Genomic DNA, 27,846 nt, shown 5'->3' with positions numbered 1-27,846 from the left:
TGCAGGATGATTGATGATGACCCTCTTTCTAATTTACCAAATGCTGGACTTTTTAGCCTACACCCCCCACACGCTGGTCTAATGTTCACTGGCTTGAGGAGGACTGATGTTCGCATATTTTTCCCTTAGTCTACGCAGGACCTAAGTTTTCCTCTGGATGTTGTTAGAGGCGCTAACAACATCCAGAGGAAAACTTAGGTCCTTTCAACTCTAACGAAACCACACGGCTAACTTTATCTTTACTAAGATATTTTTATCTTAATCTACAAAGACAGCAGTCAGACGTGAACTTTACCTACTAGTGAAAGAGGTTAACGCCCTTATTGACACGCAAACATTACTATGAGGTCTCACAGTGCGCATGGACGCACAGGGTGACACACGAACCAATCACAGAGCTCTATTCAACGCTGTGTGCGTTCGATTTTCTGCTTCACTTAGGCTGGGTTGCACCATCTTATTTTGACTTTAACTAACGTCAAAAAACTGTCAAACTCCATACAAAAAGCACCGGTTATCGTCATAGTTACCGTTAAAGTTAGGTGGTGCAACTCAGCCTTAAACAAGCATCGTTTATGAATACGGGCGTTAATTATCCATTTACAAATAAATTTAACATTGACCAAATTTTTCTATTACTTTGATATAATTTTGCTTTATATTTTACCCAGAATCCAAGCAATGTGAAATTTGGTGTGTGGATTTCTCTGGCGGGGACGCGTCTACGTTCGGAGCCCTGCCCGACGGCGCGCCCTGCAGCTACGACCGGCCCTTTGATGTCTGCTACCAGGTACGTAGTATTTTAATAATATGTACATATGTATTTCCTTTCAGAGGTCAGGCAGGCAGCCTGAAGCCTGAAGGTTATACCGACTACCTGATTATACCTACCTACATAATATTGTATACTTATGTTCCACGAATGAAATGAAAAAAAATAATTGGTTACGTCTATTAGAAATCTAGTCATTCACTGATAGCCTTTACCTAATATTTTAGATACAATTGAAACTTTATTAGGAACCCGAGAGACTGGCTTAATTACTTAATACTTGGCAATAAACCATTCAATCGAACTTAACTTTAAGAGGATTGACCGATTCAAATTAAAAGTCTTTATTAGCCAGTTTACAGCCGTTTATTTTCGAGGAACCCTACATTAAACTAATGAATTTCAATGAGGCTCCCGGACCGGCGGTGCGACAATAATCCACTTTACTTTCTTTTGCTCCCTTATACAAGCCTCAAAACAAATGGAAAAATAATTGAGTCTCCTATAAAACGAATTCCTTTCCACGAACAAAATTTGTTGCGAAATTTTTGTTAGAATCATTCCGTTTCAGCCCAAAACCGGCGTGATCTTTTAAAAAATGAAGCACTCATTTCTCATTTATCTTGTTTTATGAAATACAAAATACACAGTGGTCTGGGTGGGGAAATAAAATGTTTACTGACGTTTTTATGTGGCCTTTTATCATAACTGTGGCCCAGCGTCTGGTTGTCATCGTTTCTGTATTAATGTTTAGTAAAAAATCTTAGCTAGCTGATATCAACGCTGTTTTACTCGGTCAACTTTTTAAATCTACGATTAGTCTAGCTTAAGATTTCACAACATTTTGGTACACAGTAACAGATTAATTTTGTAATTTTAAACTAATCTTTAGTACAGATGGAAGTTCGCTTAATTTACGTTGACTTTCTCTTAATCATAATGCAACAAATAACCAAATAATTATTTACCTTGCTAACTACTGTAACTGTTTCAAAGTTGAGTAAATGTAATAAACTGCTCAAACTGAAAGTTGGTCCTTGGAAATTAGAAGAGCGAGCTTTGAGGAAAACTAATGCGGGGTACTGTGTAGAACTGGAAAGTAGGGAATTAAAATTAAAGTAGAGAATATTAAATTGGGTAATTAGGTTTCAAGTAGTTTCAACGTATAATTTTTATTTGAGAATCAGAAAGAATTTGACTTATGATTTTCCTGATCATGTTCTGAGTAAAATAATATTCGTCGCCAAAAAGCTTCGACAATAGTTCACCAATTAGGTACGCACCAAAATATGTAACAACTTCATTTGACCATAACATGTATGTACTTCGCCAATTCACTCGCACGCAGCACAAAAATAAACATGGTCTCTCAAATAAATTACTTCATAATATATTTTCATTAATAAAGTAGCTCTTTAGAAGTAAGTAAGTAACTACGAGTTACTCGTATCGTATGATATTTTTATGCCATGCATGATAATTATTTACAATTTTAACAAGTTTTTCAACCCAACAGGGCGCGTGCGTAAGAGGTCAATGCAACGCGACCGACCTGGGCTGCAACTGGTGTCCCGATGGATACTGCAGCAATAACACCTACATCTACACCAGACATCTTGAAAAAGGTAACAATATACGACATGGGATGATGGCACATATTTTTGACCCAGTTCAAACCAGTAGTCCAATGGCAGTTCAATGGAATGTCACTGGATAACCATTGGTCTTTTCATAATAGCAGAATTAGGCCATTTGTAAATTAGCGGACTTGAGGCCCACATTTGAGTCTCTTGTACCTAGTCAGAAATGGTGCCCAGATTTTAAAACTTTTAGATCTATGACTAGGGACAGTTGCGAAGTACATAAAATATGTAATCATATTGTTCTAATCTTTCATGGTTACTACTAACACTGATCGATCTATTAAATACTGCTGGTCACACAATTATGACAACTGTCTTATGTACAAATAAAACAAAAAAAAACAAATTCCAAAGTGCACCGCACCTGCTATCGTACTATCTATACAATGTAGTATTTGTTGTTCATGGTCTGCATCACGCTTAATTAGTGTGATAGTGATGGATGAATAATTCGGTTAGGCAGCCAATTAATGGCTGTCGCTTGCCGATAAGTGATTACCGACTGAAATTATTTCATGTCCACATTGTCCACTAAAGTTGTTCAGAAAACACGTTTTGTCCAATTTTCACAGTAGTGTTTTTCTGTTTAAATTACCTACTATTTCATTGCTAACTGCATTTAATTTTTCTTTTCCAACTTTGAGAATTCTATTAGTGAAGTCTAAGAGAGACGTCTCTTGCTACAATGGTTAAAGTAGTTGCCCTACTTTACCTTCTAAAAGTTCATCCAGTTTGAATTCATTATGTTCTTTGATAGTTTGTTATTGTATTTGTAAGTATTTTAGGCTACTTTTCTTTGTTTTAGGTTGGACCCGCATGGTAGTAATACCGCACGACGCCCACCAAGTCTCCATCAAAATATCCACCCCCATTCCCCTTAAAATAGCCATCCGAGAGCGCAAAAGGGATCGGCACATTCTCGAACTGAGCAAACACAACTCAAGGAAATTCGAAACTGACCATTACCAAGACAATTACTTGAAATATGAGCCTGTCCCTCAGAACCTGCAGATTGTAGAAGTTGATAACAACGTGATAAATATAAAGGAGGGGAGTGAACGTTACGGGTGGGAGGGTTCCGTGGTGGCAGCTGGAACCCTCCTGAGGTGGAATCAGACTGACACTGACATTTCTATCACTGCCAACTCGAGGCTACAAACGGATTTGATGATTATGGTAAGTTCCACGCTTTTAATACATTACAAATATTATCCGTCATTAAATGGGACATGTTATGTAAGCAGGTACCTACCCTATTAAGGTTTCCGATCTTAGATTATTGAAATTCTTAAAACATATTGTCAAGAGCCGTCTTATTCCTGGAAGGTAACTCGCATTACATTTTGTTACAAATATGAGGATCAAATAAATATTTTTCAAATATTATGCCCACACTCCATACCTATTACCCTCTGGAAGGTAAAGTTACCAGGAATATTATTAAGGATGTAAGCTTTTTCTACATAGTGCACAAAATCTTATGAGATTAGGGAGATGATATTAAATATCGATATGACAAATCCATTCGACGATACGGAGATTTTATTTACTGACGCGTCATCCTATGGAAAAGTTGTGAGTCCAGTTCCTTCTTGTTTTGCTTCAAATGCTAACGCTGAATGATATAAGCAAAATAATGTTAGGACAGTGTTTTTTATCGACGAATATGTTTCGTTTACTGGGCAAACAAAATAAATAAGAATATCTTAGATATTGAAAAAACATCCATCTGTTCCGATGTTTCGTCTAATAAAAACATCGATGTATTTTATATGTGAGCAGCCCTAGTTAGGATATTGTGATTTCACGATATTTGACTTCAGTACTTACTATCTACTACATCGTAACTCTAAATTGATACTAGCAGGCAAGGTATTTGTACTAAAAGCGTACTTAGCATAAGTTTTAAGTGGTAACTTCTTGTAGTTTGTGTAATACAAACTTGAAAGAACAACGGACTGTGAGAGCGGATAGTACTAACTTTGTTCATTGTAAAGTTTTTAATTATAACATTCCTCTCAGCCTTAACTTGTCAGGGTAAGAGGGTTTCTATTGTTAAGAAACGAGAAAGAAATATTGTTGGAAAAATTGCCATTCTGGAAACTGGCTAATTGCTTTTTGGGGATCCGTTGTAAAACAAAAATGAACCTTTATCATACCTCCCTTATCTACCCGTCAAGTTTTGTTATTTTTGACTCGTATTGTTAGGATTATTTTTCGATACAGGAACCCGTTTCAACATAGATAATGAAAATACAAACAATTTATTCTACTGTATTGGACTATGAAACCCGACTACGAAGTCCAAAATCAACACACACTAGACTGGTTTTTCTAAACAATGTTGCTATTCTTCTTTAGTCTACTCCAAGATATTACATTAACTTTTCTTCAATCTGAGTCAGAGAAACTTTAATTTTAAAACTATTTCCTAAAGTGAAACGTGTATAATAAACATTCTAGAAAGGATTGTTAACAATAATTTTCCCGCGGCCTTATTTGCGCACGTGCGACTAAAATTAGCACACAATTTCATAACTTGAGCACAATTTGAATCACTTCCACGGGTCCGCTTTACATTCAAACCTCGGCGCTACGTGTTGACCCTGAGCTACATACAAAAGGGAACTATGAAGAGTGTAACCAAGCACAACATTAGATGATAAGGGTAGTCCTTAATTATTCACGGCCGCTTCCAACTCAGCACTGACGTTAATTGGGAACTCACGCCGACTTTACATCTCATTTCCCTTTACAGTGTTTTATTCAAAAGGCTTTTTTTGTCACACGTGGTGACCTTATTTTCCGCGAGGTTGGTTTAGGCGACGAGTTTTGTTTTCGCCGAGGTTTTATTTAGCTGTTTAGGGCCATTTGTAGGACTACAGCTGGTAATTATTACGTTTGCACAGTATCCGGTTTTGAAAAGAGTGACAGGGGTCACCGGACCCGGTTTGATACGCGATCCCTTTTTTATGTACCGTCGGAACTTTATAACGATCCTGGTTCAATAGATGAATCATGCTGATAAATTTTATGCGTCTCGCCTGCATGATTTTTTTTTTGTGCGGTGCTTTGATAAAAAATTTAAGCAAATAAGTTTACACTGCCTTAACAACAAATAACTAGGCTTAGATAAACGCAAAACAAAATTTGAAAGTATTCAAAACTATTCTAAACCAATCACTGTTACTTACCAATATTAGAATTTTCAAATTCCTAAATAAGAAATGCTCTACAACTATTATCACGCATTTCAAAATCCGTCTAACCTAACTAGTTTGTTTTTGTCGTCACTTTCCAAGATTCAAGTAAAGTTTACCGTAACAACAGATATACTTACACAGACAGGTATTATTGAACTTACCCAGGTGAACAAAGTGGAATTTTAGTGGTCTCATTTCACCTGGGAACCATTTCACCCAGGTGAATTGATTCGACTAAAGCAGTCGCCTTTGTTTACCTATGAATTAATTCACCCAGGTACTCGCATCTTATTCACCTGGGTGAATGAATTCCTAGGTGTACTAAGGCGACCACTAGTCGACTCAATTCACCTGGAAAATGAAGCTAGGTGAAATAGGTAGTTCTGAGGTGAAATGAGCACACTAAAAATTCCACTTTCACCCAGGTGAACAAAGTAGAATTATCCAAATATACAGAATTACTGTCGCATTCACAATAATATTACTAGATGATTATTGATATGTTTATTTACCAGGCAGTCCCCGAGCACCGAGTGCCGGATAACGAGGTAGCTAGCGTGGTGGTCGCCGTCAACCACAGCACGCCGGCGTCGCGCTACCGACCCCTGGAGTACAGGTAATGCTCGCATGTTCATTAAAAGCAGATTTGCGAACATAATGATCAGTAATCCTATTGGTTCAGCTTTCAATGTACCTAGTTGTATTGTGGTGTTGGGAATTTGTGAACAGACGACAGTACCCCAAGGTAAGGAAGCTCTTACGAAGCATTATGGGAGATTTTGCTACAAAAATTTAGCCGTACGTAACTCAAAATGGTAAAATTCTTCAATAGATCAGTTTTAGATTGAATGATCGAAATTGACTAGCTGTTGTTTACGTGTTATCTAAAGTTTAGCTTTTTTATCGCATTAAACTTATTGCTTCTCTCATTTTTAAAGGCGGGTTTATTCACATGATTTACCTACGCTCTAAATGTTGTGAGTGCCAGCACGAGAACAGTTTTCATTTGGCAAAGTTGTTTGCGATGTCTATTGGATTTTATGTTACAACTAAGCTCCATGGCAAGTGTTGCCATATTACTTAATTTATATTCCCTCCCTTTGTGTGAGGATATGAAATACAACAAAGCTTTTTCACGGCGAATAAATCTCAATTTGGAGGCTATAAACGCAATGGCGCGTGCAATGCCGCGGATCTTGGCGTTTAATAAAATGTAACCGTCTACAGCGCGAGTGTGAGACGTAATGTGCAGGCGACGTGAGTGACGTATGTTTGACATCTCATGTGACTATAGGGTTGCTAGCTTCAATAAAAAATACTAATGATTATGAAACACATGAAATACGAAGCCAACAGTCTATTGAAATTCAATATCTAGACTGCAATCACACCCTTCACAGAATTTTATTTGTTGATTAAAAAAAATGAAAGAGGTACCTACCTCACGACAAAATCTATGCCGACACCCATTCCCGAAATAAATTACCTGCTGAAATTATATCTCTTGTAAGAAATTAGTAAAGTAATAATACTGTTATAATTACTTATCGTAATCTACTATCAAGCTCTATGAAAAATATTTTTTCATTAAACTTTAGGCCCGTATTTTAAGATCATCCCGCAATCCCATAAACAAACAGCTGTGTCAACTAAAGAACTAAAATCGCTTTGCAGCAAAGGAATCTGATTACCAGCCCACAGCCAGAAGTGTGCGTTTAATAAAACGGCGGGGGCGGCAAAAATAAACAGATCCCCGGGTTTTATTTTTATTTTACCGCGAAACTAGGTCGCTTGTCTGATTTGTACAGTGCCCGACAGCCCTAATAGCGAGAAATGCTGGCATCGCCGTAACTCCTTTGCTCAAGGACTTCGTAGTTAAACTCGTAGATATTGCGAACTTAAATTGTGGCTCTCACGAGTCGTAGCAATTTGTTTAATCGCAATATAACTACAAATACCGAAGCAAGTCAAGAAGAAAAAATATACAAAATGGACAAAAACAGGGGGGCGCTTCATAATAATAAGGTCAGTAAGCAGAAAAAAGATAGATTGACCTAGTTACTTTTATTCTACTCGTTGAGTTATTTTCTTATTTTACACACGTATCTGTAGTAAAGTCTACTAGATATTTAATTAATCTTAAACGTTCTAAAGCTATAATGAATATAAGTACCTACTTAGGTTTGTAGAAGAAGGCAGTAAAGTTAAAAATAAAGTTCGATACAATATAGTTCACAAATGGAGGCAAAACTACAAATATATCCTGAATGCACTGCATGCCGTAACGTAAGTAATCCAATTGTACACAAACCGTTCGTTCGCTGAGCGCTTCCAGAGTTGAATAAATAAACATAGATGCACAAACAATATTCTAGTTACTCGATACCGCCTCTGGGGAGCTTTCGACATTCCCGATACTTTGTGAACTTTCGGTGAATATTTGCCTTCCTCGATACTTTCCTTGTTCCCAAAGATGCTTACAGGCGCGAAACTTCAGCCATCGATGCCTTTGGATGCCTTCGCTTAAACAAACTTCAAAGCAACCTTCACTATTTTTCTTTTGTATAAAATCGAATTTACTTTGAGAAATAGGTAATTTAGGTGTTCTTGTTTTTATTCCTTGATACTTCTTGTTTCTTTTATTGTTTTATAATACAGACGGTCAAGGATTTGACTAGAAACAGTTAAAACCTATGCTTTTAATAAGTTACAAATTGACCGCTTTTTAAGGGTTCCGCACCAAAAGGTTACCTAGTAGTAACGAGACCCAATTATTATACCTCCACTATCTAGCTGTCAGCAGAATGTAACTAACTACCTATCTATCTCAAGCTATGTTTTTCTAATGCTGACATAATAAAAAGTAAAACGTAAGGAACAAGAACTGGCGTTAATCGTGCCGATTTAGATTACATAAAAGTCATAAAAAAGGGTTCAATCTTGTCCGAAGGGACGGATCCCTTTGTGTACGAGTCCAACAATTGACCTTTTATCAGCTTCACAAAACCATTCACAAAACTCTGTTTTTCTTTTTTTTTACAATTGCTGCTACTGCAACATTCAGCAGCCTCCAGCGGCTTGTCACGATTGATTTTCCTTTTTGTGTGCATACAAAGGAAAATCCATCATGAAATGCCGCGGGCTCAAATTCGTCGAAGCGTCAAATCCCGAGCTTCTCGTAGAACTGCACTCTATTCACAAGTAATATCTAAGGCTGTACAAATACTTCATTCCAACTCAGTTTTACTCTTAAATTCACACGCATCATATTCCCGTAAATATTTACTCAATAAGATAAGCATTATCCTGCAGGCTTCTATGATATCTAAGTAGTCGAGAGAGTCACGCACAACTAAGTCTTAACGAACGACTTAGCTTTATTTTCCTGACATGGTATAAACTTCTAGGTCTAGCTAGTCATGTAATTGAAGAAATTGTTTATTTGTATACAACATCATGTTGTATTGTGTCAACTTGATGTAAATATAGAATGAATAATGGCACATATTAGGTACCAAGTCTAGAAGGACACCGAAACACTAAAGTAAGACTTACGAGTAGGTGTACTGCAATTCTATCATAAATATAAGTAATTTTCTACAACAAACGTAAATTAACTTATTATTGCAAAATGAATAGACGTCAATCTAAAATACACCTTACCTTATCCTCTCCTAATAAATTCTACACATTACATTTTAAGTCTGGTTACATAGAGCCACTAGACCACTTTTTAAAATTCAAAATTAAGTAAACAACCTCAGTATGCAGTAGCCTAGTGGCAGCCACTTTCATAGAAAAACTTACCCACAACTTAAATAAGGGTTGTGTACCTAACCCGTATTATAGAGTCGGGTAGTAACACTCTATAACACGCTCCAACACCATTAAATATTAACACCGACAGAATTACGTTGAAAGGATTATTTATGGCTGCCCTTGAGGAGTTCTTTCCTAAAGGTAAATTCATGGCATAAATACACATAATATAAGCACCTTAGTCGAAGATAAAGACATGATTATGCGAATAAATATTGACTTAATAGTGATAATGGATGTGACTGTGATCCTACACCAAGATCGTTGCTTTTGTTTCATTCATATTATATTAATATAGGAAGGCGAAAACAGTCTGTCTGTTACATTTCACTCCTAAACTCTGAAATACATACGATTATTTTTATTAGAGAGATATAGAACCTAGACTAGAAAGAGTATATGGCTATGATTGAGGGATATCCTGGTGAGAGATGAAAGCGAGATCTACTAGTATGTATTAGTAAATAGTATTTTATTTTACGGAAGTTAAAATCCAAGTGGATAAAACCACAGGCAAATGCTAGTATAAATGTAAACTAACCAATCCCCCTTGTATAATCAGTGGTTATGTCAATCAAATACCCTCACACGAGTTCCCATCCTACTTACATATCTCCAGACATGTTTAATTATTACAATATTTACCTCCCAAAGTTTAAACACATAGTAAATATACGTACTTAATCCACCAATTACTCGCTTAAGTCAGTCTTAGTGCTTTAAGTGTTTAGGCTAGATTTTAACGAGCTCTTTGATCTGAGTGATAGATTGCGGTCTTAGTCAATTTAACGTCAGTTAGGGCGGCCTTTCTGTTGGTATTCTAAGATAATGTTCGCTTAGCCTAATAAAATGAAGTTAAAACATAGTGTATAATCTTCTGAGAAAGCATTCAGTGTAACGAGAATTCAAAATCACGATTTCTCCGAAGCCTAATCAAATTCGACTTGGCAATTCAATTTTTTAGTCCGTCTCAAAATGTCACTAACTGTGGTTTATCTAAATCTCTAATTGCGAGATAGTGTGGTCAATCTCTACTCATATTTGAAAGGAATTTAATTTTATTCAAGCTTCTTTACTTTGACACGTACTAAATGCTGAAATATTAGTTTCCAGTAGTTTTAATGTCAGCTGTCGATATTGTAGTTTGCAGTGTGCTCGAATCAACTCGTGAAAGTTTAAATTGCACCTTATACGGTATTTTAAACTTTTACCTAACGCGAGCTTCGCGAATCCCGAGGCGAGTGTCGACTGCACTTGATACTAATGGCCTCTGGAAAGGGACTAAAATGACACTGTATTGCTGCATTCAAACAACGCATTAACAACATTTCTGGTAGTTAGTTGATTAACATTGGTTATTAAATGACTGACAACTCCATTTGCCCCCTCTTATACAGGATGTTCCAAAAAGTAGTATCAAGCCAAATCCCAGAGGTAGAGCATCACTAGGGCTATCCAAATCACCCCCATGTATGTTCCGCGATTTTTGATAGTTTACGAGTTATGATTTTTTTTACAACATACAGGATGGGCTCTGGGCTTCGGCTTGACACTACTTTTTGGGACAGCCTGTATATTATTTACCTAACAATAAACGTAGGTATTAGGTATGAATATTGAGTTAATTAAGGCCCTATACAATAACCAAGCCGGGAAAATCCAAAAATCGTCTCCTTCAACACGCTAATGCATATCACGCTGCTGACATTTTAGGAGCATATTTCAAACGGCAGCTTTGTCGTAATATCGCGCCTTCGCGTCGCGGGCGCGAAATTCTATCTAACTCGTTTCACTGAGCAAATTAAATGGAAAATTCTTTTGTTCTCTGTTTCATTATTTTCCCCCATAAAGCAAATTATCCTCGAAAAGCATTTACGAATTCTACAGTTATTAATTTTCTTACTTTTTATCTTAGTTGGTCAGCTATGTGGACATTTTCACAAAAGATTTTTAGATTTTGTGTGCATCCAGAACTGACCATGGCGCCTTTTCAGAAGCGATTATAGCGAACAACTAGGTCAGTTCCTGCATTACAAAAGCGGTAGGTACGGGAGGACGTTTTCGGAAACTTAAAATACATGATGCATCCCATGATAACTCTGTTACGGCACATATCACCACTCCCGGGCCACCGCTACCGCAGAAACCGACTCAGTTTTGCGCTTTACCTGTAGCTTTTAGGTACTGATTGGCTGTACAGTACACATTACTTTTTTACCCCAAAATCAATGGGTCCTCAAACAGACTTCAAAAAGGGGGTTAACTCCTGTTCAGATGCTTCTGTTTTTTCTCTAGATGGTCGACGGAGCGGGGCCAGTGTTCTGCGTCGTGTGGTGGCGGCGTGCGCCTGGTGCGCCCGCGATGCCTTCGCGGACAAAGGTGCCCGCCGCAGCGGTACGAGAAATGCAACACTCACAGGTAAGGAGGAGGTTGGCCTGAGGGCTTAGTGTGACTTTACATCAAACGTTCTCACTAGTGAAGTGAGCGCGTAAAAAAAATGTCAATAAATATATGACGGATTGTACAGCGCACCTTGAGGAAACTTTCAACAACTAAAATTTATATATATTTTTTTAACGCGCTCAATGGTGAGGACGTTTCATGTAAACTCACACTCAGCCCTCTGAAATGAACTACACTTTATATTACCCACAACGATAGCTTCGATTCTCGGTAACGTAGGAGGTGCGCGGGACCCCCGGGCTAAAAGCAAAATCGTAGAAGTCTTAAAAAAGGCTGGCATTTTATTACCATGTGGTGACCCACATTCCCCAAACCTTGCTTCTAAATTATTTGAACTTTCCTCAATTAGCACAACATTCAGTCAGTGATTACAATAGTCTAACAGTTATAACATATTTATGGAGATCTGCTATCTAAGGTGAGCTAACGATTATTATGAATAAAGAAACGTTCAATCCGGCCGCCTTTACCTATACCACGAAATTTTATCGACTAGCCTAATAGGGTTGATTTTCCCATCGGTCGGACCCTATTTTACCCATTCTCCTCTTAGCAAAAAGGTAAGCATTGCAGCCCACGACATAATTAAATTCCGCCTTTTTACAAACGCATTGAGAAACGAACAGAGCAGCGGGCAGCGCAAAACCGGGCGTTGTGGAAATCCTAAGGGGATGCCTTTGTCCAGCAGTGGATGTCATTTCGCTGAAACGAACGAACATGAAACAAACCATTAAATTGTACAAAAAGGTACAAAAATATTAATAATATTAGTTCACAAGCCTTTTTTCGGTGCTTTCCTAGCGCAGATTTCAGTTAAAATTTTCAGTCAGTTTTGGTGGCGTAGTTTGCCATTTCTGTTGCAGTGCTGCTGACGGAAGAGCTATAGCAAAATCTTTTCCTCAGAATTACAGATATTTTCAAAGTATTTAAGCGATATAAGCTGGTAATCTTTTATGAGCTAATTAAAAGTAAGTACATCCTAATCTATAGTGAATAATGGTTCGTTTCACACCCGCGTCGATCCACTCATAGAATCGATCCCGTCTTAATATTTAATTGTATTAATACCCACACTTGTTTGCTAGAGCTCAGACACCGACAACGCTTTTCAATTTGAGCTCCATAAATTACTCGCTTTTGGAAATTTCAGGAAAGATCTCATTCTACGAAATTCGATCCTGAATATTTAATAAAGGAATCAAGTGACATGATTAAATTTATTGTTTGCGAAAGCTTTTTAGGTTTTCTCCCGAATCCCTCCTCTTTACATATCATGTAAGTATATTACTAGGGCCTTCTGAGAATGAGGGGTTACTTACACCTGTCTCGTAGACCACGGGTCATCGGGGCGACTTTTAACACCGTTTATATTTTTCTCTCATCTCTTTTACTCATTACGGGATGGGGGACTGATAGACAATGACAAATAGAACTGAAACGGAAACTACTTTAATAAGTATCCCTCCCGCAGACCTAAATCTGAAAACCTAAAGTTAGTGTGAATTATGAAGGTCTTATCTACATAGATCTATTTAATTACTTTTACTTTGAGTCAGGTTTATTCAAATCTGCACAAGTAACTCAACAAATTTTAATTATTTCAGTATTTACTTAAATGCTTTCGTTCCAAGAAAATTAACTAAGACTATTTTTAGAAGATAATAATATAATTCGTACTAACTCATAACACGCCGCTCATAACAGTTAATTGGTCTTGTGATATTGCAGAATTTATCAAAGGCATATTTGGCTAAACTTAGACGTTTGATTCTCAAGTTAGGTACTTTGGTAAGGGTTCAATCGATAAGAGGCCCCAAACTCCTCAAGGTTATTGATCCCTATTAACAATAACGCCTTAGTAACTAAACATACTTTTCTCCTTCGCCTTTACAAGAATAGTTAGTATTTTGATATCTTTTGTTTTTCTTTACAGATGAATTTGTCTTTAAGTTAAATTCCTTACCTAAGCCCTTTTTCTCTGAAAATTTTTAGAATTTAAAACTATACAACACATAAGCTGGTCATATCTTATTAGTTAGTCATGGTTTTGTTATTTTCTGACAGCTGCGAGTTCAAATGGATTCCCGATGAATGGGAGACATGCAGCGCCACTTGTGGAACCGAGGGTATGCAGGAGAGGCAACTTTTCTGCGTACCAGCTAACCTCACGTGAGTAATTTGGCCGTAAATGGAACTTATAGATATATTTTTTTTCATGATCAGGTCATTTAATCTGCACTGCAGGAGGGCTATAGATACCCTACCCTTTCTAATTTACCAGAGGCAAAAGGAAGGAGTATGCCTACACTCCCCACGCTCTGGCCAGACTAGTTGGGGAGTCAAATGTTCACTTATTTCTGTAGTAGGTTCAATATCTGTACTACAACTAAACTTCGTTTGTTATTTTCTCACAGGACATCTTCAAGAATGGAACTGATTAGGCACAGTGTGTCACCTGCGCTCTGTCCTTCAGAAAAACCTGCAAAGCAACAACCTTGCAACAGGATCCCATGCCCGGTCTACTGGCGGGAGATGGCCTGGACTCCGGTAAATATAAGTAGCAGTAGTTACTTGTACTTTATGCATTTATAGCTAAGTTTATATAGAATTAAGAAAGATAAGTTTAAAGGAAGGCGCTAGACGCAGGCCGCTACCAACCGAGCAACATGGAAAGCATTGGGGGATCCTTCGTTCAGCAGTGGACGTCCTATGGCTGAGATGATAATGATGATTTACCTACAGCCCTCTGCTTTACACTAGAAACTAGAGGACAATTGACCATTAAGTAAATGTTATTGTGATAAACACTGTGGATTAAGTGATACTTAGTTGCGGTTCTAATGACAGTTAACTTTCCCCAGGGACTAACTTAGCCTTCTCTGCTTGGGATGGATTAAATGTTTATGACCTAACCGCAACGGGGCCTTTATTAACTTGTAGTTAGGTACTTAGTCATCATGGCGAAAATTGAAATCATAACACAATATTAGATATCTGCCATTGTATTTTAATTTACAAACAGAAAGCATATTCCATTTCAAAATTCTATGAAAACACGTTAAAAGCCTTTTCCGACGATATCAAGTTTAATTACCGAATCGATTTTCCTGAAAGGCCTGTTGAGCGCTTATTGAGTCTTTGATTCTATGTAAGTACGGTTTTTCCGTTGGGCAAAGACGTTTTGTGAAACCTAGATGTTTTTTACGAAAATAATGATATCTACTTTTGTTTTTACTGACAACATTTCGCAGTTTATTTCAAAATAATGTCCTAGTACCTAACGACCATACTGATATCAATATGATTTTCCAACGTATCGTTATATTCGATGAGAATCACAAGTCATAAAGTAACTGCTATTTATTACCACCGTTCAATGAATGGTGACGATCATTTTATTAATGCTGATAAATTCCACAAATTCATTCGACTTTTCGAGTTCCGACTTTTTCATATTTGTGTTCGGTTTATCTTGCTTCACTGATCGGCGTTTGACTAACGAACCCCGCGGGCAAATGGCTGTAATCAACGCCCACCGCAATCAGATTCCAAAATAGACGTATTTGGACTTCCAAAACAAATACATTTCCGTGTTTGAAGGAACCAGGTAAGGGCTTTTTCCCACGGAGATAATAATATCCCGTTTATTGCAGGAACTGATTTTTTTTTTAGAATCCCGTTTAGAGTGTTTGTTTTAATATTAATAATTCAAACGATCATTCGGTCTGCAGTGTCCCGCAAAAAAACGAATTTCAAAAACACACATTATGTGTTTACACGACAGTCCAGTTTCATGCATTTACTGGATCCTGCAGAACTGGATTGCCACAGAAAAGGGCCCTAACATTTCGGAAATAACCTATCATGTCTGATAATTGTATTGACTCAACGTGACTCTACCGCTAGAATCGTAATTTCAATTCCACTTTAGCACTTTATGTTCTCAAAGATCTAAATTTTGAAAGAAAGTTAGAACGAAAGTTTAATTAAAAAGTTTATTTGCTTTCGTTTCAGTCTCCTCTCAAATTGTCGGATTTCATCTAGATAATACCGTCTCGTCTATTGAGATGTAACTATTGTGATCTCGAGACCTGTCTGTTAGTAGAGACTTAATTACTTTAAACTTCAACAGCGCTATAATACATACACTCAGCGGCACGGAATTTGGCCCAAGCCTAAACACCCAGATATGAGGCCAAATAGGTGTTGTATACCTAAGTTTCATGTGACATGTTAACAAAACATTTGTTTTTGTTAATTTAAGAGACTAGATTAATAAAAAAAATGCGTCTGTTTAACTTTTTTGACTCTAGAAACGCATTTTGTTGTTGGAGCGTAAAGAGTACGGGGAAGTTTAAATTCGATATTAAATGTTGTAAGGGTTTGGCGTTTGGTTTTTTGTTTTTAAATTAATCTTAAGGTTATTCTCGTTTCCATAATTTGAGAATAATGCCCATTACTCCAGCTCAAGTTGCTCAAATAGTGTTGCTTAGAAGTCAAGGGCGTATGCAGCGGGAGATGGCTGAAACTTTCAATTTATAGCGTACAAACTTAAGATACACGTTAAAAAGGCATGACTGACCGCCTTTTACACAAGAAGATCAAGAAGTCAGGAATTAAGGTGTAAATCAGCGCGCGATGACCCGATTATCGTGCTTGCAATATCAAGAAATCGGGTTCTCACTACGTTTGAGATACGCCAGCGTTTACAAACAGCAAGCCCAGTGAATATCAGTGAGCACACAATAAGAAGAAAGATGGAGGATCATAACCTGCATACTCGAAGACCAGCTCGAGGACCAGAACTTCTCCGATACCTTGGCGAAGTGCGACTTACGTTTTCTAGAGAACATGCAAATTGGACGAAAGGCTAATTTATTTTATTTATTTTATTTTATTTTATTTAGGATAACAAACAATTGTACAATTCAGATATGCAGTAAAGTTATACATAGACATTTAGTTATTGTACAACCCGCACCGCTATCCCCATCTTACAAACATGCCTTGCCTCTTTGCACTACTAGCTGATTTATGGAAATGAACAGAACAATCAGTGGAGCCCACGGCCACGGATACCTCTATTCATTCCCACAAATCATTTAAATTGGAATTTTCCAAGTGAACAGAGTTTTTTATATAAACAGTCAGACAGTTAACACAGCATAATAATATTTTATAACAATATTCTGATTTAAACAATGAATTTAATTTAATTAAATGAGATCTATCAGTTTTACTATTGAAAATCCACTAAGTTTACTGTTCAAAATTTGAATACTAAATTTAACAAAATTATAAAATTATAAATTTTACAATCCTTAGGTTTAATTCAGGTAGCTAAGTATATTAAATTAAGATATAAATTCCTCTAATTTAAGACGTACTTCCTTTTTAAAAGCTATTGGCGTAAGTTTAAACAAATCTATATCTGCAAAATATGTAGGGTAAGTCCAGGATAGATGGCCCACTTTTTGAAACAGCTCTGTAACTCAGTCAGTAAGTTTTTATCAACAATTTGACCTTAGTATCTGTAAACTTTGGTCTTTCGTCTATGATATTACTATAATTATTTTAGTTTAAGTTATACCGATTCTGAGAAAATACCATTTTAATTGACCTCTAAAAAGTGGGATAGACGCCTAATGTGGGGGATAGAAGACTCACTGTATGATTGCTTCAAAGGATAGATGCCTGATGCAGGGATAGATGACTCGTTAATATAGTTTTTGAATTCTAAGGATCAAATGCATTTTGAAATCAAACAAGCCAAGTATTATAATTTAAGATTGTTTGTTATTAAATGAATTAAACATGAAATTTAATATTTTTTATTAAAAATATTACAACTCCTTCTAGCGCAGTCGGGTAAAAAGGTAATTCGATCAGAAGGGCACCCTATTTATTACTTTCCTAAGGTTAGCCGTACTACATTCTTTTTTTCTTCTTACTTGCTACCTGTGACTAAAAGAGCAGGTTAGGATAGATGCCCCTAGGTGCATGGGACATGGCCCTAAGGGCATCTATACCCAAAAAAAATTAGGCAACTATCCTTTTAGCACAGGATAGGTGCCTTTTTTAATAAAAAATATAATAACACTAAAATCGAATTAAACATAGCTATCCCGTATAATTTATAAGATAGTCTATCAAATTATATAAAAATCTGCTTCATTTTACAGCTGAAAAAAAAATTATCCATTTAAAGATACTTACCAATATTATTTCGACGCTCGCTAAGGTCTGGCCGCGGAAGATTTTTGCTCTCACTGACTAAACGAACGCACTCTTTGATGGTTTGCGAGGCGAAAAGTGGTACGGGGAGGTCCCTTTCTATTATACGTACTATAACTTTAGGCTAAGTTGCTTGTAACATAGTGTACTTAAAATCGCGGCACCTATCCCACTGGGGCATGTATCCTGGAATTACCCTATTGTATGACTCCATAAGACGATGAAGTGGGGCACGCTTTCCGGCATTAGTTCGACATGATCTGGGCATAAATAAACGATGTACATGAGTGTCACGGATACGTTGAGACCGGCTAGGGACGCGATAATGCAATTGATTAGTTAGTTCATTACAGTCAAGTTTATTTTGACAAATATTAAACAATACACCTTGGTCTAAAGAATGTCTCCTAGCCTCGAGCGACGCGAGTGAGAACTTCTGCAACAGTACTTCATAAGAGGACTTCGCATGAAAACATTTGTAATTAGTAGTTTTAAGGAATTTGCGTTGCACACGTTCTAACTGATCTACATATTTAGCGTAGAGAGGGTTCCAGATGACACTTGCATATTCCAACTGAGACCTGACCAGTGATTTATATAAAAGAAGATAGGTTGATGCCTTTTTAATGGAGTAAAGTTCTATGGATCGATGATTGCAGAGTCACCTTAAGAGCTCCAGACGGCCGTGGAAGTGTATAGAGAAGGTGCGGAGAAGAGTTACTACGCAAACAGACAGTTTTCATAAAGAGTTTGTGACGCGCCCCGCGACGCATCGACAGCCCTAGCACCGAGCACGGAGATTTTGACAACCCTACGGCTGCGCGGCCGCACGCCGCACGGACCGAGCTAATATAAGAGACGGCGGCGACCGCGGGCGCCTAGCATTCGCCCGGGAGCCATTGCAACAGTCAGACGTTCGCGCGCGCGTCTATCGTTCCCTCGGCTGCATTGCACAGAGTCCCTAGCGAATAGCTATCCACATTGTTCCCACTAACCCTAACTGTTCGACTCTGGTTTGATTCGATACCTCGTTAACTGGACTATTCCAACGAAGCGAAATCGATTTTCAATTTGAAAACGGTTTGCTTCATCTCCGGGCTCAAAGTTGAGCCACCCCGAAAGCGCGGCGCTCCCGGCCAGTGCCACCGCTGTCAACATTACGGGCACGCTGCCCGTAATTGTCACGCCCGTCCTAGGTGCGTCAAGTGCCTAGGCGATCACGGCACAGCCGACTGTGTCCGTGACAAGGCCACAGCCACCGAACCACCGAGCTGCATACTGTGTGGTAGCCAGGGTCATCCTGCGAATTATCGCGGTTGTCCCCGGGCTCCACGCACTCAGCCGCGTGCCCCCATCCCCTCTGCCCCCAGGCAGATCAATGCTACTCGCAACTTTGCGGTAGCAAGTGAGGCTCCTAGCCTCCGCCCCAACAGGCCCAATGCTTGGGCTAGGCCTCTGGCCTACACCCAGGCTGCCTGCCTTACTCCCACACCCACCCAAACAGCTGTGGCCCCACTCGCGCTCCAGCAGGCTCCTCAACCCCACCCAGCCCCTAAGGCTACGCCAAAGGCACCTACCCAACAGGCGCCTAACCCAAGTCCCCCTGCCCCTAAGGCACCAGCCCACAAAGTCCCGGCCCCTCAGGCCATGCCCCAGCCTTCACATTCACCTGCGGCTGACATTAAGTTGGTCAGAGACTTCTTTGGCCAAATTAATGTCGGCGAGATGTTTGTGATCGCCGCAAAACTGCGCGCGACTAATGGCGAAGGCAACATCATGGATAGGTTATCTATCCTCGCCGAACACGTAGACTTTTGCTACGCTATCTCCTCTTTCCACGCTCCGTAATGGCTAATCCCACCGCTAGGATCAAACCCCGGTCAATCACCTTAGCTTTTTTCAACGCTAACGGTCTTAGACAGCAGAAGGACGAGGTTACTCAGTTCCTTACCGACCACCAGGTCGACATCTTTCTGGTTCAAGAGACCCTCCTAACACCCTCTATTCGCAATCCTAGGATAGCGAACTACAATATCATTAGACACGATAGGCCCACACGTGGCGGCGGCACGCTTATTTATTATAAGCGTTCTCTGCACTGTGCTTTAGTCGATCCCCCTTCTCTCTCTAACCTAGAAGTCTCACTCTGTCGGCTAGCCATGACTGGACACGAGCCCATCCTCATCGGCTCGGTTTACCTCTCCCCGAACAAGACTCCCTTAAGGAGCGACTTTCAGGCCCTCTTTGCTATGAATAGTGCAGTCATTCTTGGCGGCGACTTTAATAGCAAACACACTCATTGGGGTTGCGTAACATCCACTGCCAATGGCAACATGTTAAGCGAACTCTCTGAGGAACTCATCTTTGATATCTTAGTCCCTATGACGCCCACTCACTATCCTTACAATGTCGAGCATCGGCCCGACATTCTGGACATGGCAATTCTAAAGAATATAGGCCTCCGCCTACACTCTATAGAAACCATGCACGCGCTCACTTCTGACCATCGCCCGGTCGTACTACAACTAGGCTCTCCTGAGTCTACACCCATTATGAAAACAATTGTGGACTGGGACAAACTCAAGGTAAAACTTGGGAACTGTCAGAGCCCACAACTGTCCTCAATCCCCGACGATATAGTTTCGCCTCACGAAACTATTCACGCGATCGATGCGCTCACTAGTCACATCTCGGTCGCCATCGGCGACTCGTCTAGGCAAGTGCCTGCGATGGCTAACCACCGTCTCAGGTTGCCGGACGACGCGCGAGAACTATTGAGGGCAAAGAACGCAGCCACTCGCGATTATGACGCTTATCCAACCGAGGAAAACAGAGTCCGCCTACGTTCCTTACAGCGCGCTGTCAAGGCTCGTATCGCGGAACTCCGTAACAATCAGTGGGATGATCTACTTAAAGAAATCTCCCATCTCACCAAGCCTATTGGAAGTTGACGAGAGCCTTTAAGTCTGACACCGTAGCGTCCACGCCACCGCTTTTACGTCCCGATCAAACGCTTGCGTTTGACGACGACGCCAAAGCCGAATGTCTAGCCGACAGTCTAGAAGCACAGTGCTCCCCCAGTACCCTCCCAGTAGACTCTGCCCACCTCCGCATGGTGGACAGCGAAGTCGAACGTAGAGCCGCCCTCCATCCGACCACAACCCTAGACCCGACCAACGTCGACGAGGTGCGAACGATAATCAAAGGTTTCCGTCCCAACAAAGCCCCCGGCCCGGACCGTATCTCTAATAGAGTCTTACGCGCCCTGCCCGCCCCCCTAGTATACCTCTTGGTTGCTATTTTCAACGCGGCCATGTCTCACTGCATCTTTCCCGACGCGTGGAAAGAGGCAGAAGTCATTGGCATCCCGAAGCCCGGTAAGAAACTGGCTGACCCCACAAGCTACAGACCCATCAGTCTCTTAAAGACCATGGGTAAGTTATACGAACGTATAATTGTCTCTCGATTAAGAGATTATGTTTTTTCTAATAATCTCTTAATAAACGAACAGTTTGGCTTCCGCGCCTCACATTCCTGCGTACAACAGGTGCACCGCTTAACGGAGCACATACTTAGCGGCCTCACTGCTAAGCCACCCGTAGGGACAGGAGTGCTATTCTTCGACGTAGCGAAGGCATTCGATAAAGTCTGGCACAATGGCTTGATTTACAAGCTTTACAAACTCGGTGTGCCGGACAGTCTCGTGCACATCTTACGTGACTTTTTATCGAATCGCACCTTTCGTTACCGAGTAGATGGCTCCCTCTCCTCCCCCCGCCCCATAAGAGCCGGAGTCCCCCAGGGCTCCGTGCTCTCGCCCATCCTCTTTTCATTGTACGTCAATGACATCCCCAAATATCCGAATACGGATTTAGCCCTCTTTGCGGACGACACCGCACTCTACAAGTCCGGACGTAATCGCAATTACGTCATCTTGGCGCTCCAACGCGCAGTCACACAATTAGGCGAATGGTTCAGGAAGTGGCGTATCGAGGTAAATCCCGAAAAAAGTGCAGCAGTGTACTTTTCTAGGGCTTTGTCTGCGAAACGTCCTCCGGTTCGCACTCGTCCTAATGTCCCCACCCATCTCACCTTATTTGACCAAACTATTCCTTGGAAAAGTGAGGCCAAGTACTTAGGTGTCACTCTCGACCAGAGATTATCGTTCGCTCCGCACCTCAGACGCGTCTTGAGCCGTGCGAACCACTACATCCACCGACTCTACCACCTAGTTGGAAGGAAAAGTAAATTGTCACTTAGAAATAAGTTGACAATTTACAAAACCTGCATCCGTCCAGTGTTGACTTACGCCAGTCCGGTGTTTGCTCACACTTCCTGCACAGACCTTAAGAAATTCCAGACCCTCCAAAACAAATTCTTACGCCGAGCCGCGGATGCCCCGTGGTTCGTGCGTAATACGAATCTCCATAGAGATTTCGAGATCCCATCGATTGATCACTTTATGAAAGAAGCCTCTCGCCGCTACTTTGATAAAGCGATCAACCACAAGAACCCTCTTATCGTTAGCGCCGCCACGTATACATCCCAGAAAGATGTCGCTGCCCAATACCGACGACCTAGGCATGTCCTAGACGACCCGGACGATCCTATTACCGAATTTCTGAACACAGACATCACTGCCTTAAGCACGCCAACTACTCCACAACACAGTAGCTCGTTACACCGTACTCGCAGGCGAGTACGAGGCCCTGCTTTCCATTTCGGACGGTACAGACATGTACCGGGCCGGTTCTCCCCTATCCGTCCCCCGGACACGGCCTGAGCCGAGGTCCGAGCCTACCGTGGCGCCCTCAGGCCGCGTCCGTAGTCCCCTCGATCGGGCCCACTAGAGTGAGCCCGCCGTAGGCTGGACTTTGGTCCAACACCGCGGTGGGCAACCCTCTAGTTGGGTTCGCCACTGATCGGGCGCCTTATGCGCTCGATACGGCCCGATCGCGAACGTCGGTCTGCGACCGACGCGGACGAGCCTGGGCTTCGCTTCGCGAAGCCCACACTCGGCCTCGTCGGCACGCGCACCGACGATCGCCAAACGGCTAGAGTATCTTCTGTACTCGCCACTCTGCCCGGTGAAGCTGGAAAAGCTCCTCAAGCTACCAGCGCGCGTCCCTTCAAAAAAAAAAAAAAAAAAAGCGGGCGCCTAGCATTCGCTCGGGAGCCATTGCAACAGTCAGACGTTCGCGCGCGCGTCTATCGTTCCCTCGGCTGCATTGCACAGAGTCCCTAGCGAATAGCTATCCACATTGTTCCCACTAACCCTAACTGTTCGACTCTGGTTTGATTCGATACCTCGTTAACTCGGTCGGTGATCTAATTGTCGATTCGAGACGTTCTATCGTTGATAGCCCATCGGTTCTCGTCCTTACCGAGTAGTGCATGTGATACTCACTCCCAACCTGCGGTAGCAATCCCGCTGCCACCCTTCCTGAACTTCATACCCCCTCGCCACGTAGGTCCGACGCCCTTTCCCAGTGGTATCATACTCATCAGAGGACTTTGGTCTCTGGCTCGAGCTATTGAACCACGTCCTACCCCCCTAGTTATAAGTATCCAAACTAACACTCGCTAAACCTCGCACAGGGCGCCGCCCCTCACGCGGATACGTAAACTAGTCTCGGGACGCGAACCGGGCGCGTCGCTATCCCTCTTGTCGTAATAGATTTGCAATTGTGGAATAACTTGTTCATTATTCAGATAATAGTAATTTAGAGTCAGTGAAACTAGAATAAGTAAACTATTGTGGAACCTGAATTATAAAGTGCCATTGTGTTATTGATTGTGCGTTTCCTTGGTCAAATATCCCTGTAGGCATCCTGGATAAGTACACATCCCTCATCGCAGAAAGCGAACTGGGACTTAGTACTAAACAGCGGGGTGTCAGACTGAGCTAGCTAAGACGCCCCGTTGCAAGTTTACTCCATTAGTCTAACGTCCAATTTGCATGTTCTCTAGAAAACGTAAGTCGCACTTCGCGAAGGTATCGGAGAAGTTCTGGTCCTCGAGCTGGTCTTCGAGTATTATTTATTTATTTATTTATTAGGTACACCAACGATAGGTACAACAATACACAATATGTTAAAAAATACGCAAAATATTAAGCTAATTGCACTATCACTTAGAGGTATACACAGCTTGCAAGAAATATAAGTTGCTGCTTAGTTAGCATAAATGATGTTATATAAGTAAAATTATTATGATATAGAGTCGGTTGCTGTAGCCTTGAATTTGGGTAGGGACATGAAATGCACATCCAGGGGACCACTACATTTATTGTAGATCTTGCAGATCCGACATATAGGAGAGTTGGCTCCTAGCAAAGGGGCGGGAGAGAGGTTCAATAGGTTTACGTGGTATTCGTAATGGGACTTTGAAGTTAAACTTCGCTAGCAAGGTTGGACTACGCACATGATGTCTCATAATTTTGTAAAAGAAAGAAAGATCAAGTAGGTCTCTACGACGTTCTAGGCTTTTTATTTCCAAGTCAGTTAAGATCTCATTATACGAGTACCTTCTTTTGTCTCTAAAATGCGAGAATACCAAGTGTCTGACAAGTCGTTTCTGGATTCGTTCAATGCGTAGAATGTGCGAAGCATAGTGAGGTCGCCAAACCACACTTCCAAACTCGAGGATGGATCTTACTAAGCTATTGAAAAGTGCTATTTTAGTAGAACTACGCTTAAACGCTCTACCATTTCTAATTATGAAACCCAGCATCTTAGACGCCTTGGATACGATGTGATCCAGATGTGGAACAAATGTCATTTTACTGTCCATGATAACCCCCAGATCACGTTATGTTCACATCAGAGTATGCAGGTTATGATCCTCCATCCTTCTTCTTATTGTGTGCTCACTGATATTCACTGGGCTTGCTGTTTGTGAACGCTGGCGTATCTCAAACGTAGTGAGAACCCGATTTCTTGATATTGCAAGCACGATAATCGGGTCATCGCGTGCTGATTTACACCTTAATTCCTGACTTCTTGATCTTCTTGTGTAAAAGGCGGTCTGGTCATGCCTTTTTAACGTGTATCTTAAGTTTGTACGCTATAAATTGAAAGTTTCAGCCATCTCCCGCTGCATACGCCCTTGTCTTCTAAGCAACACTATTTGAGCAACTTGAGCTGGAGTAATGTGCATTATTCTCAAATTATGGAAACGAGAATAACCCTAAGATTAATTTAAAAACAAAAAACCAAACGCCAAACCCTTACAACATTTAATATCGAATTTAAACTTACCCGTACTCTTTACGCTCCAACAACGAAATGCGTTTCTAGAGTCAAAAAAGTTAAACAGACGCATTTTTTTAGAAATCTAGCCTCTTAAATTAACAAAAACAAATGTTCTGTTAACATGTCACACGAAACTTAGGTATACAACACCAATTTGGCCTCAAATCTGGTTGTTTAGGCTTGGGCCAAATTCCGTGCCGCTGAGTGTAGTTTAAGATACCTAACTCTAGGTATGCTGTGGACTAAATAGGACCTTACGACAAAGCATCCAACAATATAATATTCCTTTTTTACAATGTGTTTATTTCTGACTTGATTTCCAAATAATTTTGAGTACCTCACTAGGTGAATATTTTATTTATGAAATGTAACATAGGTAGGTACATATTTTGTAACATCTAATCAATCTTTTCAGTGTTCAACAACCTGCGGCCGCGGCGTATCCTACCGCCCTCTAGTCTGTCCAGCATCAGACGAACTATACTGCGGTCCAAAGCCCCGCGAGCGACGCAAGCGCTGCCGACTACGGCGCTGCCCCCCCGCCCGCGCGCCCGCCTGCCCCGCTGCCGACGCGACTCAGTACTGCGAGTATTTCGCTGCAGATGAGCTGAAGAGAAACTGCGCAGTTCCCCCTTTCAGAAAGTACTGCTGCAACGCGTGCAGGGATGTCGATAACTCTGTTAGTCGACGCAGCTCGGGATAGCGATGAATTTGGAACCGTATTACCGAAGCAAAAGCAATTAAAAGATTATTTATGCCCGTTTTCACTGCCAAGTCCCTCAGTAGCCTAGTTAGCCTCCAGACCATATAGGTCCCCAAATCTTAATATCAAGCGCTGCCAACTGCGTCGCTGCCCCACCGCCGACGCCACCCAGTACTGCGAGTATTTCGCTGCAGATGAGCTGAAGAGAAACTGCGCGGTCCCCCCTTTCAGAAAATACTGCTGCAACGCGTGCAGGGATGTCAATAACTCTGTCAGTCGACGCAGCTCGGGATAGATTTGGAGTCACATTACCAAAGCGAAAAGCAATTAAAAGAATTATGTATGCCGGGTTTCACTGCCAAGCCCCTCAGTAGCCTAGTTAGCCTCCAGACCAATAGGTCCCCAAATCTTAATATCAAGCGCTGCCGACTGCGGCGCTAACCCGCCGCCGACGCCACCCAGTACTGCGAGTACTTCGCTGCAGATGAGCTGAAGAGAAACTGCGCTGTTCCACCTTTTAGGAAATACTGCTGCAACGCGTGCAGGGATGTCGACAACTCTGTCAGTCGACGCAGCTCGGGATAGCGATGAATTTGGATCCGTATTACCGAAGCAAAAGCAAAAGCAATTAAAAGAATTATGTATGCCCGTTTTCACTGCCAAGCCCCTAAATAGCCTAGGTAGCCTCTAGCTAGATCAAGTGGTTACCCAAATCTTAATATCAAGCGCTGTCGACTGCGTCGCTGCCCCGCTGCCGACGCCACCCAGTACTGCGAGTATTTTGCTGCAGTCGAGCTAAAGAGAAACTGCGCAGTTCCCCCTTTCAGAAAGTACTGCTGCAACGCGTGCAGGGATGTCGATAACTCTGTCAGTCGACGCAGCTCGGGATAGTTTTGGAGTCACATTACCAAAGCGAAAAGCAATTAAAAGAATTATGTATGCCCGTTTTCACTGCCAAGCCCCTCACTAGCCTAATTAGCCTCCAGACCCAAATCTTAATATCTATCAACTACGGCGCTGCCCCGCCGCCGATGCCACCCAGTACTGCGAGTATTTCGCTGCAGATGAGCTGAAGAGAAAGTACTGCTGCAACGTGTGCAGGGATGTCGATAACTCTGTTAGTCGACGCAGCTCGGGATAACATTGAAATTGGAACCGTATTACCGAAGCAAAAGCAATTAAAAGAATTATGTATGCCCGTTTTCACTGCCAAGCCCCTAATAGCCTAGGTAGCCTCTAGCTAGATCAAATAATTCCCCAAATCTTAATATCAAGCGCTGCCGACTGCGTCGCTGCCCCGCTGCCAACGCCACCCAGTACTGCGAGTATTTCGCTGCAGATGAGCTAAAGAGAAACTGCGCAGTGCCCTCTTTCAGGAAATACTGCAGCAACGCGTGCAGGGATGTCGATAACTTTGTCAGTCGACGCAGCTCGGGATAGAATTTGGAATCGTATTACCAAAGCAAAAGCAATTAAAAGAATTATGTATGCCCGTTTTCACTGCCAAGCCCCTAAATAGCCTAGGTAGCCTCTAGCTAGATCAAATAATTCCCCAAATCTTAATATCAAGCGCTGCCGACTGCGGCGCTGCCCCCCCGCCCGCACGCCCGCCTGCCCCGCCGCCGACGCGACTCAGTACTGCGAGTATTTCGCTGCAGATGAGCTGAAGAGAAACTGCGCAGTTCCCCCTTTCAGAAAGTACTGCTGCAACGCGTGCAGGGATGTCGATAACTCTGTTAGTCGACGCAGCTCGGGA

At 41.3% G+C, this 27,846-nt stretch overlaps 1 protein-coding gene across 1 annotated transcript in view; it reads left to right on the top strand.

Moving 5' to 3' along the window:
- LOC135073792 (A disintegrin and metalloproteinase with thrombospondin motifs 1-like) overlaps positions 1-26,153 on the top strand; it is a 60,758-nt gene extending 34,605 nt beyond the window's left edge. The window contains exons 10-17 of the mRNA XM_063967971.1: positions 672-790; positions 2,289-2,397; positions 3,221-3,591; positions 6,134-6,234; positions 11,733-11,855; positions 13,965-14,069; positions 14,315-14,447; positions 25,803-26,153. Coding sequence (XP_063824041.1) covers positions 672-790; positions 2,289-2,397; positions 3,221-3,591; positions 6,134-6,234; positions 11,733-11,855; positions 13,965-14,069; positions 14,315-14,447; positions 25,803-26,090 — 1,349 coding nt within the window. The 3' untranslated portion in view covers positions 26,091-26,153. The remainder of the gene's footprint in view (positions 1-671; positions 791-2,288; positions 2,398-3,220; positions 3,592-6,133; positions 6,235-11,732; positions 11,856-13,964; positions 14,070-14,314; positions 14,448-25,802) is intronic.
- The last annotated feature ends 1,693 nt before the right edge of the window (positions 26,154-27,846 follow it).

This window comes from Ostrinia nubilalis, chromosome 8 (genome assembly GCF_963855985.1).
Source record: "Ostrinia nubilalis chromosome 8, ilOstNubi1.1, whole genome shotgun sequence".
NCBI lineage: Eukaryota > Metazoa > Arthropoda > Insecta > Lepidoptera > Crambidae > Ostrinia > Ostrinia nubilalis.
Note: the sequence above shows the minus strand (reverse complement) of the source record. Positions and strands in the feature narration are given on the sequence as shown.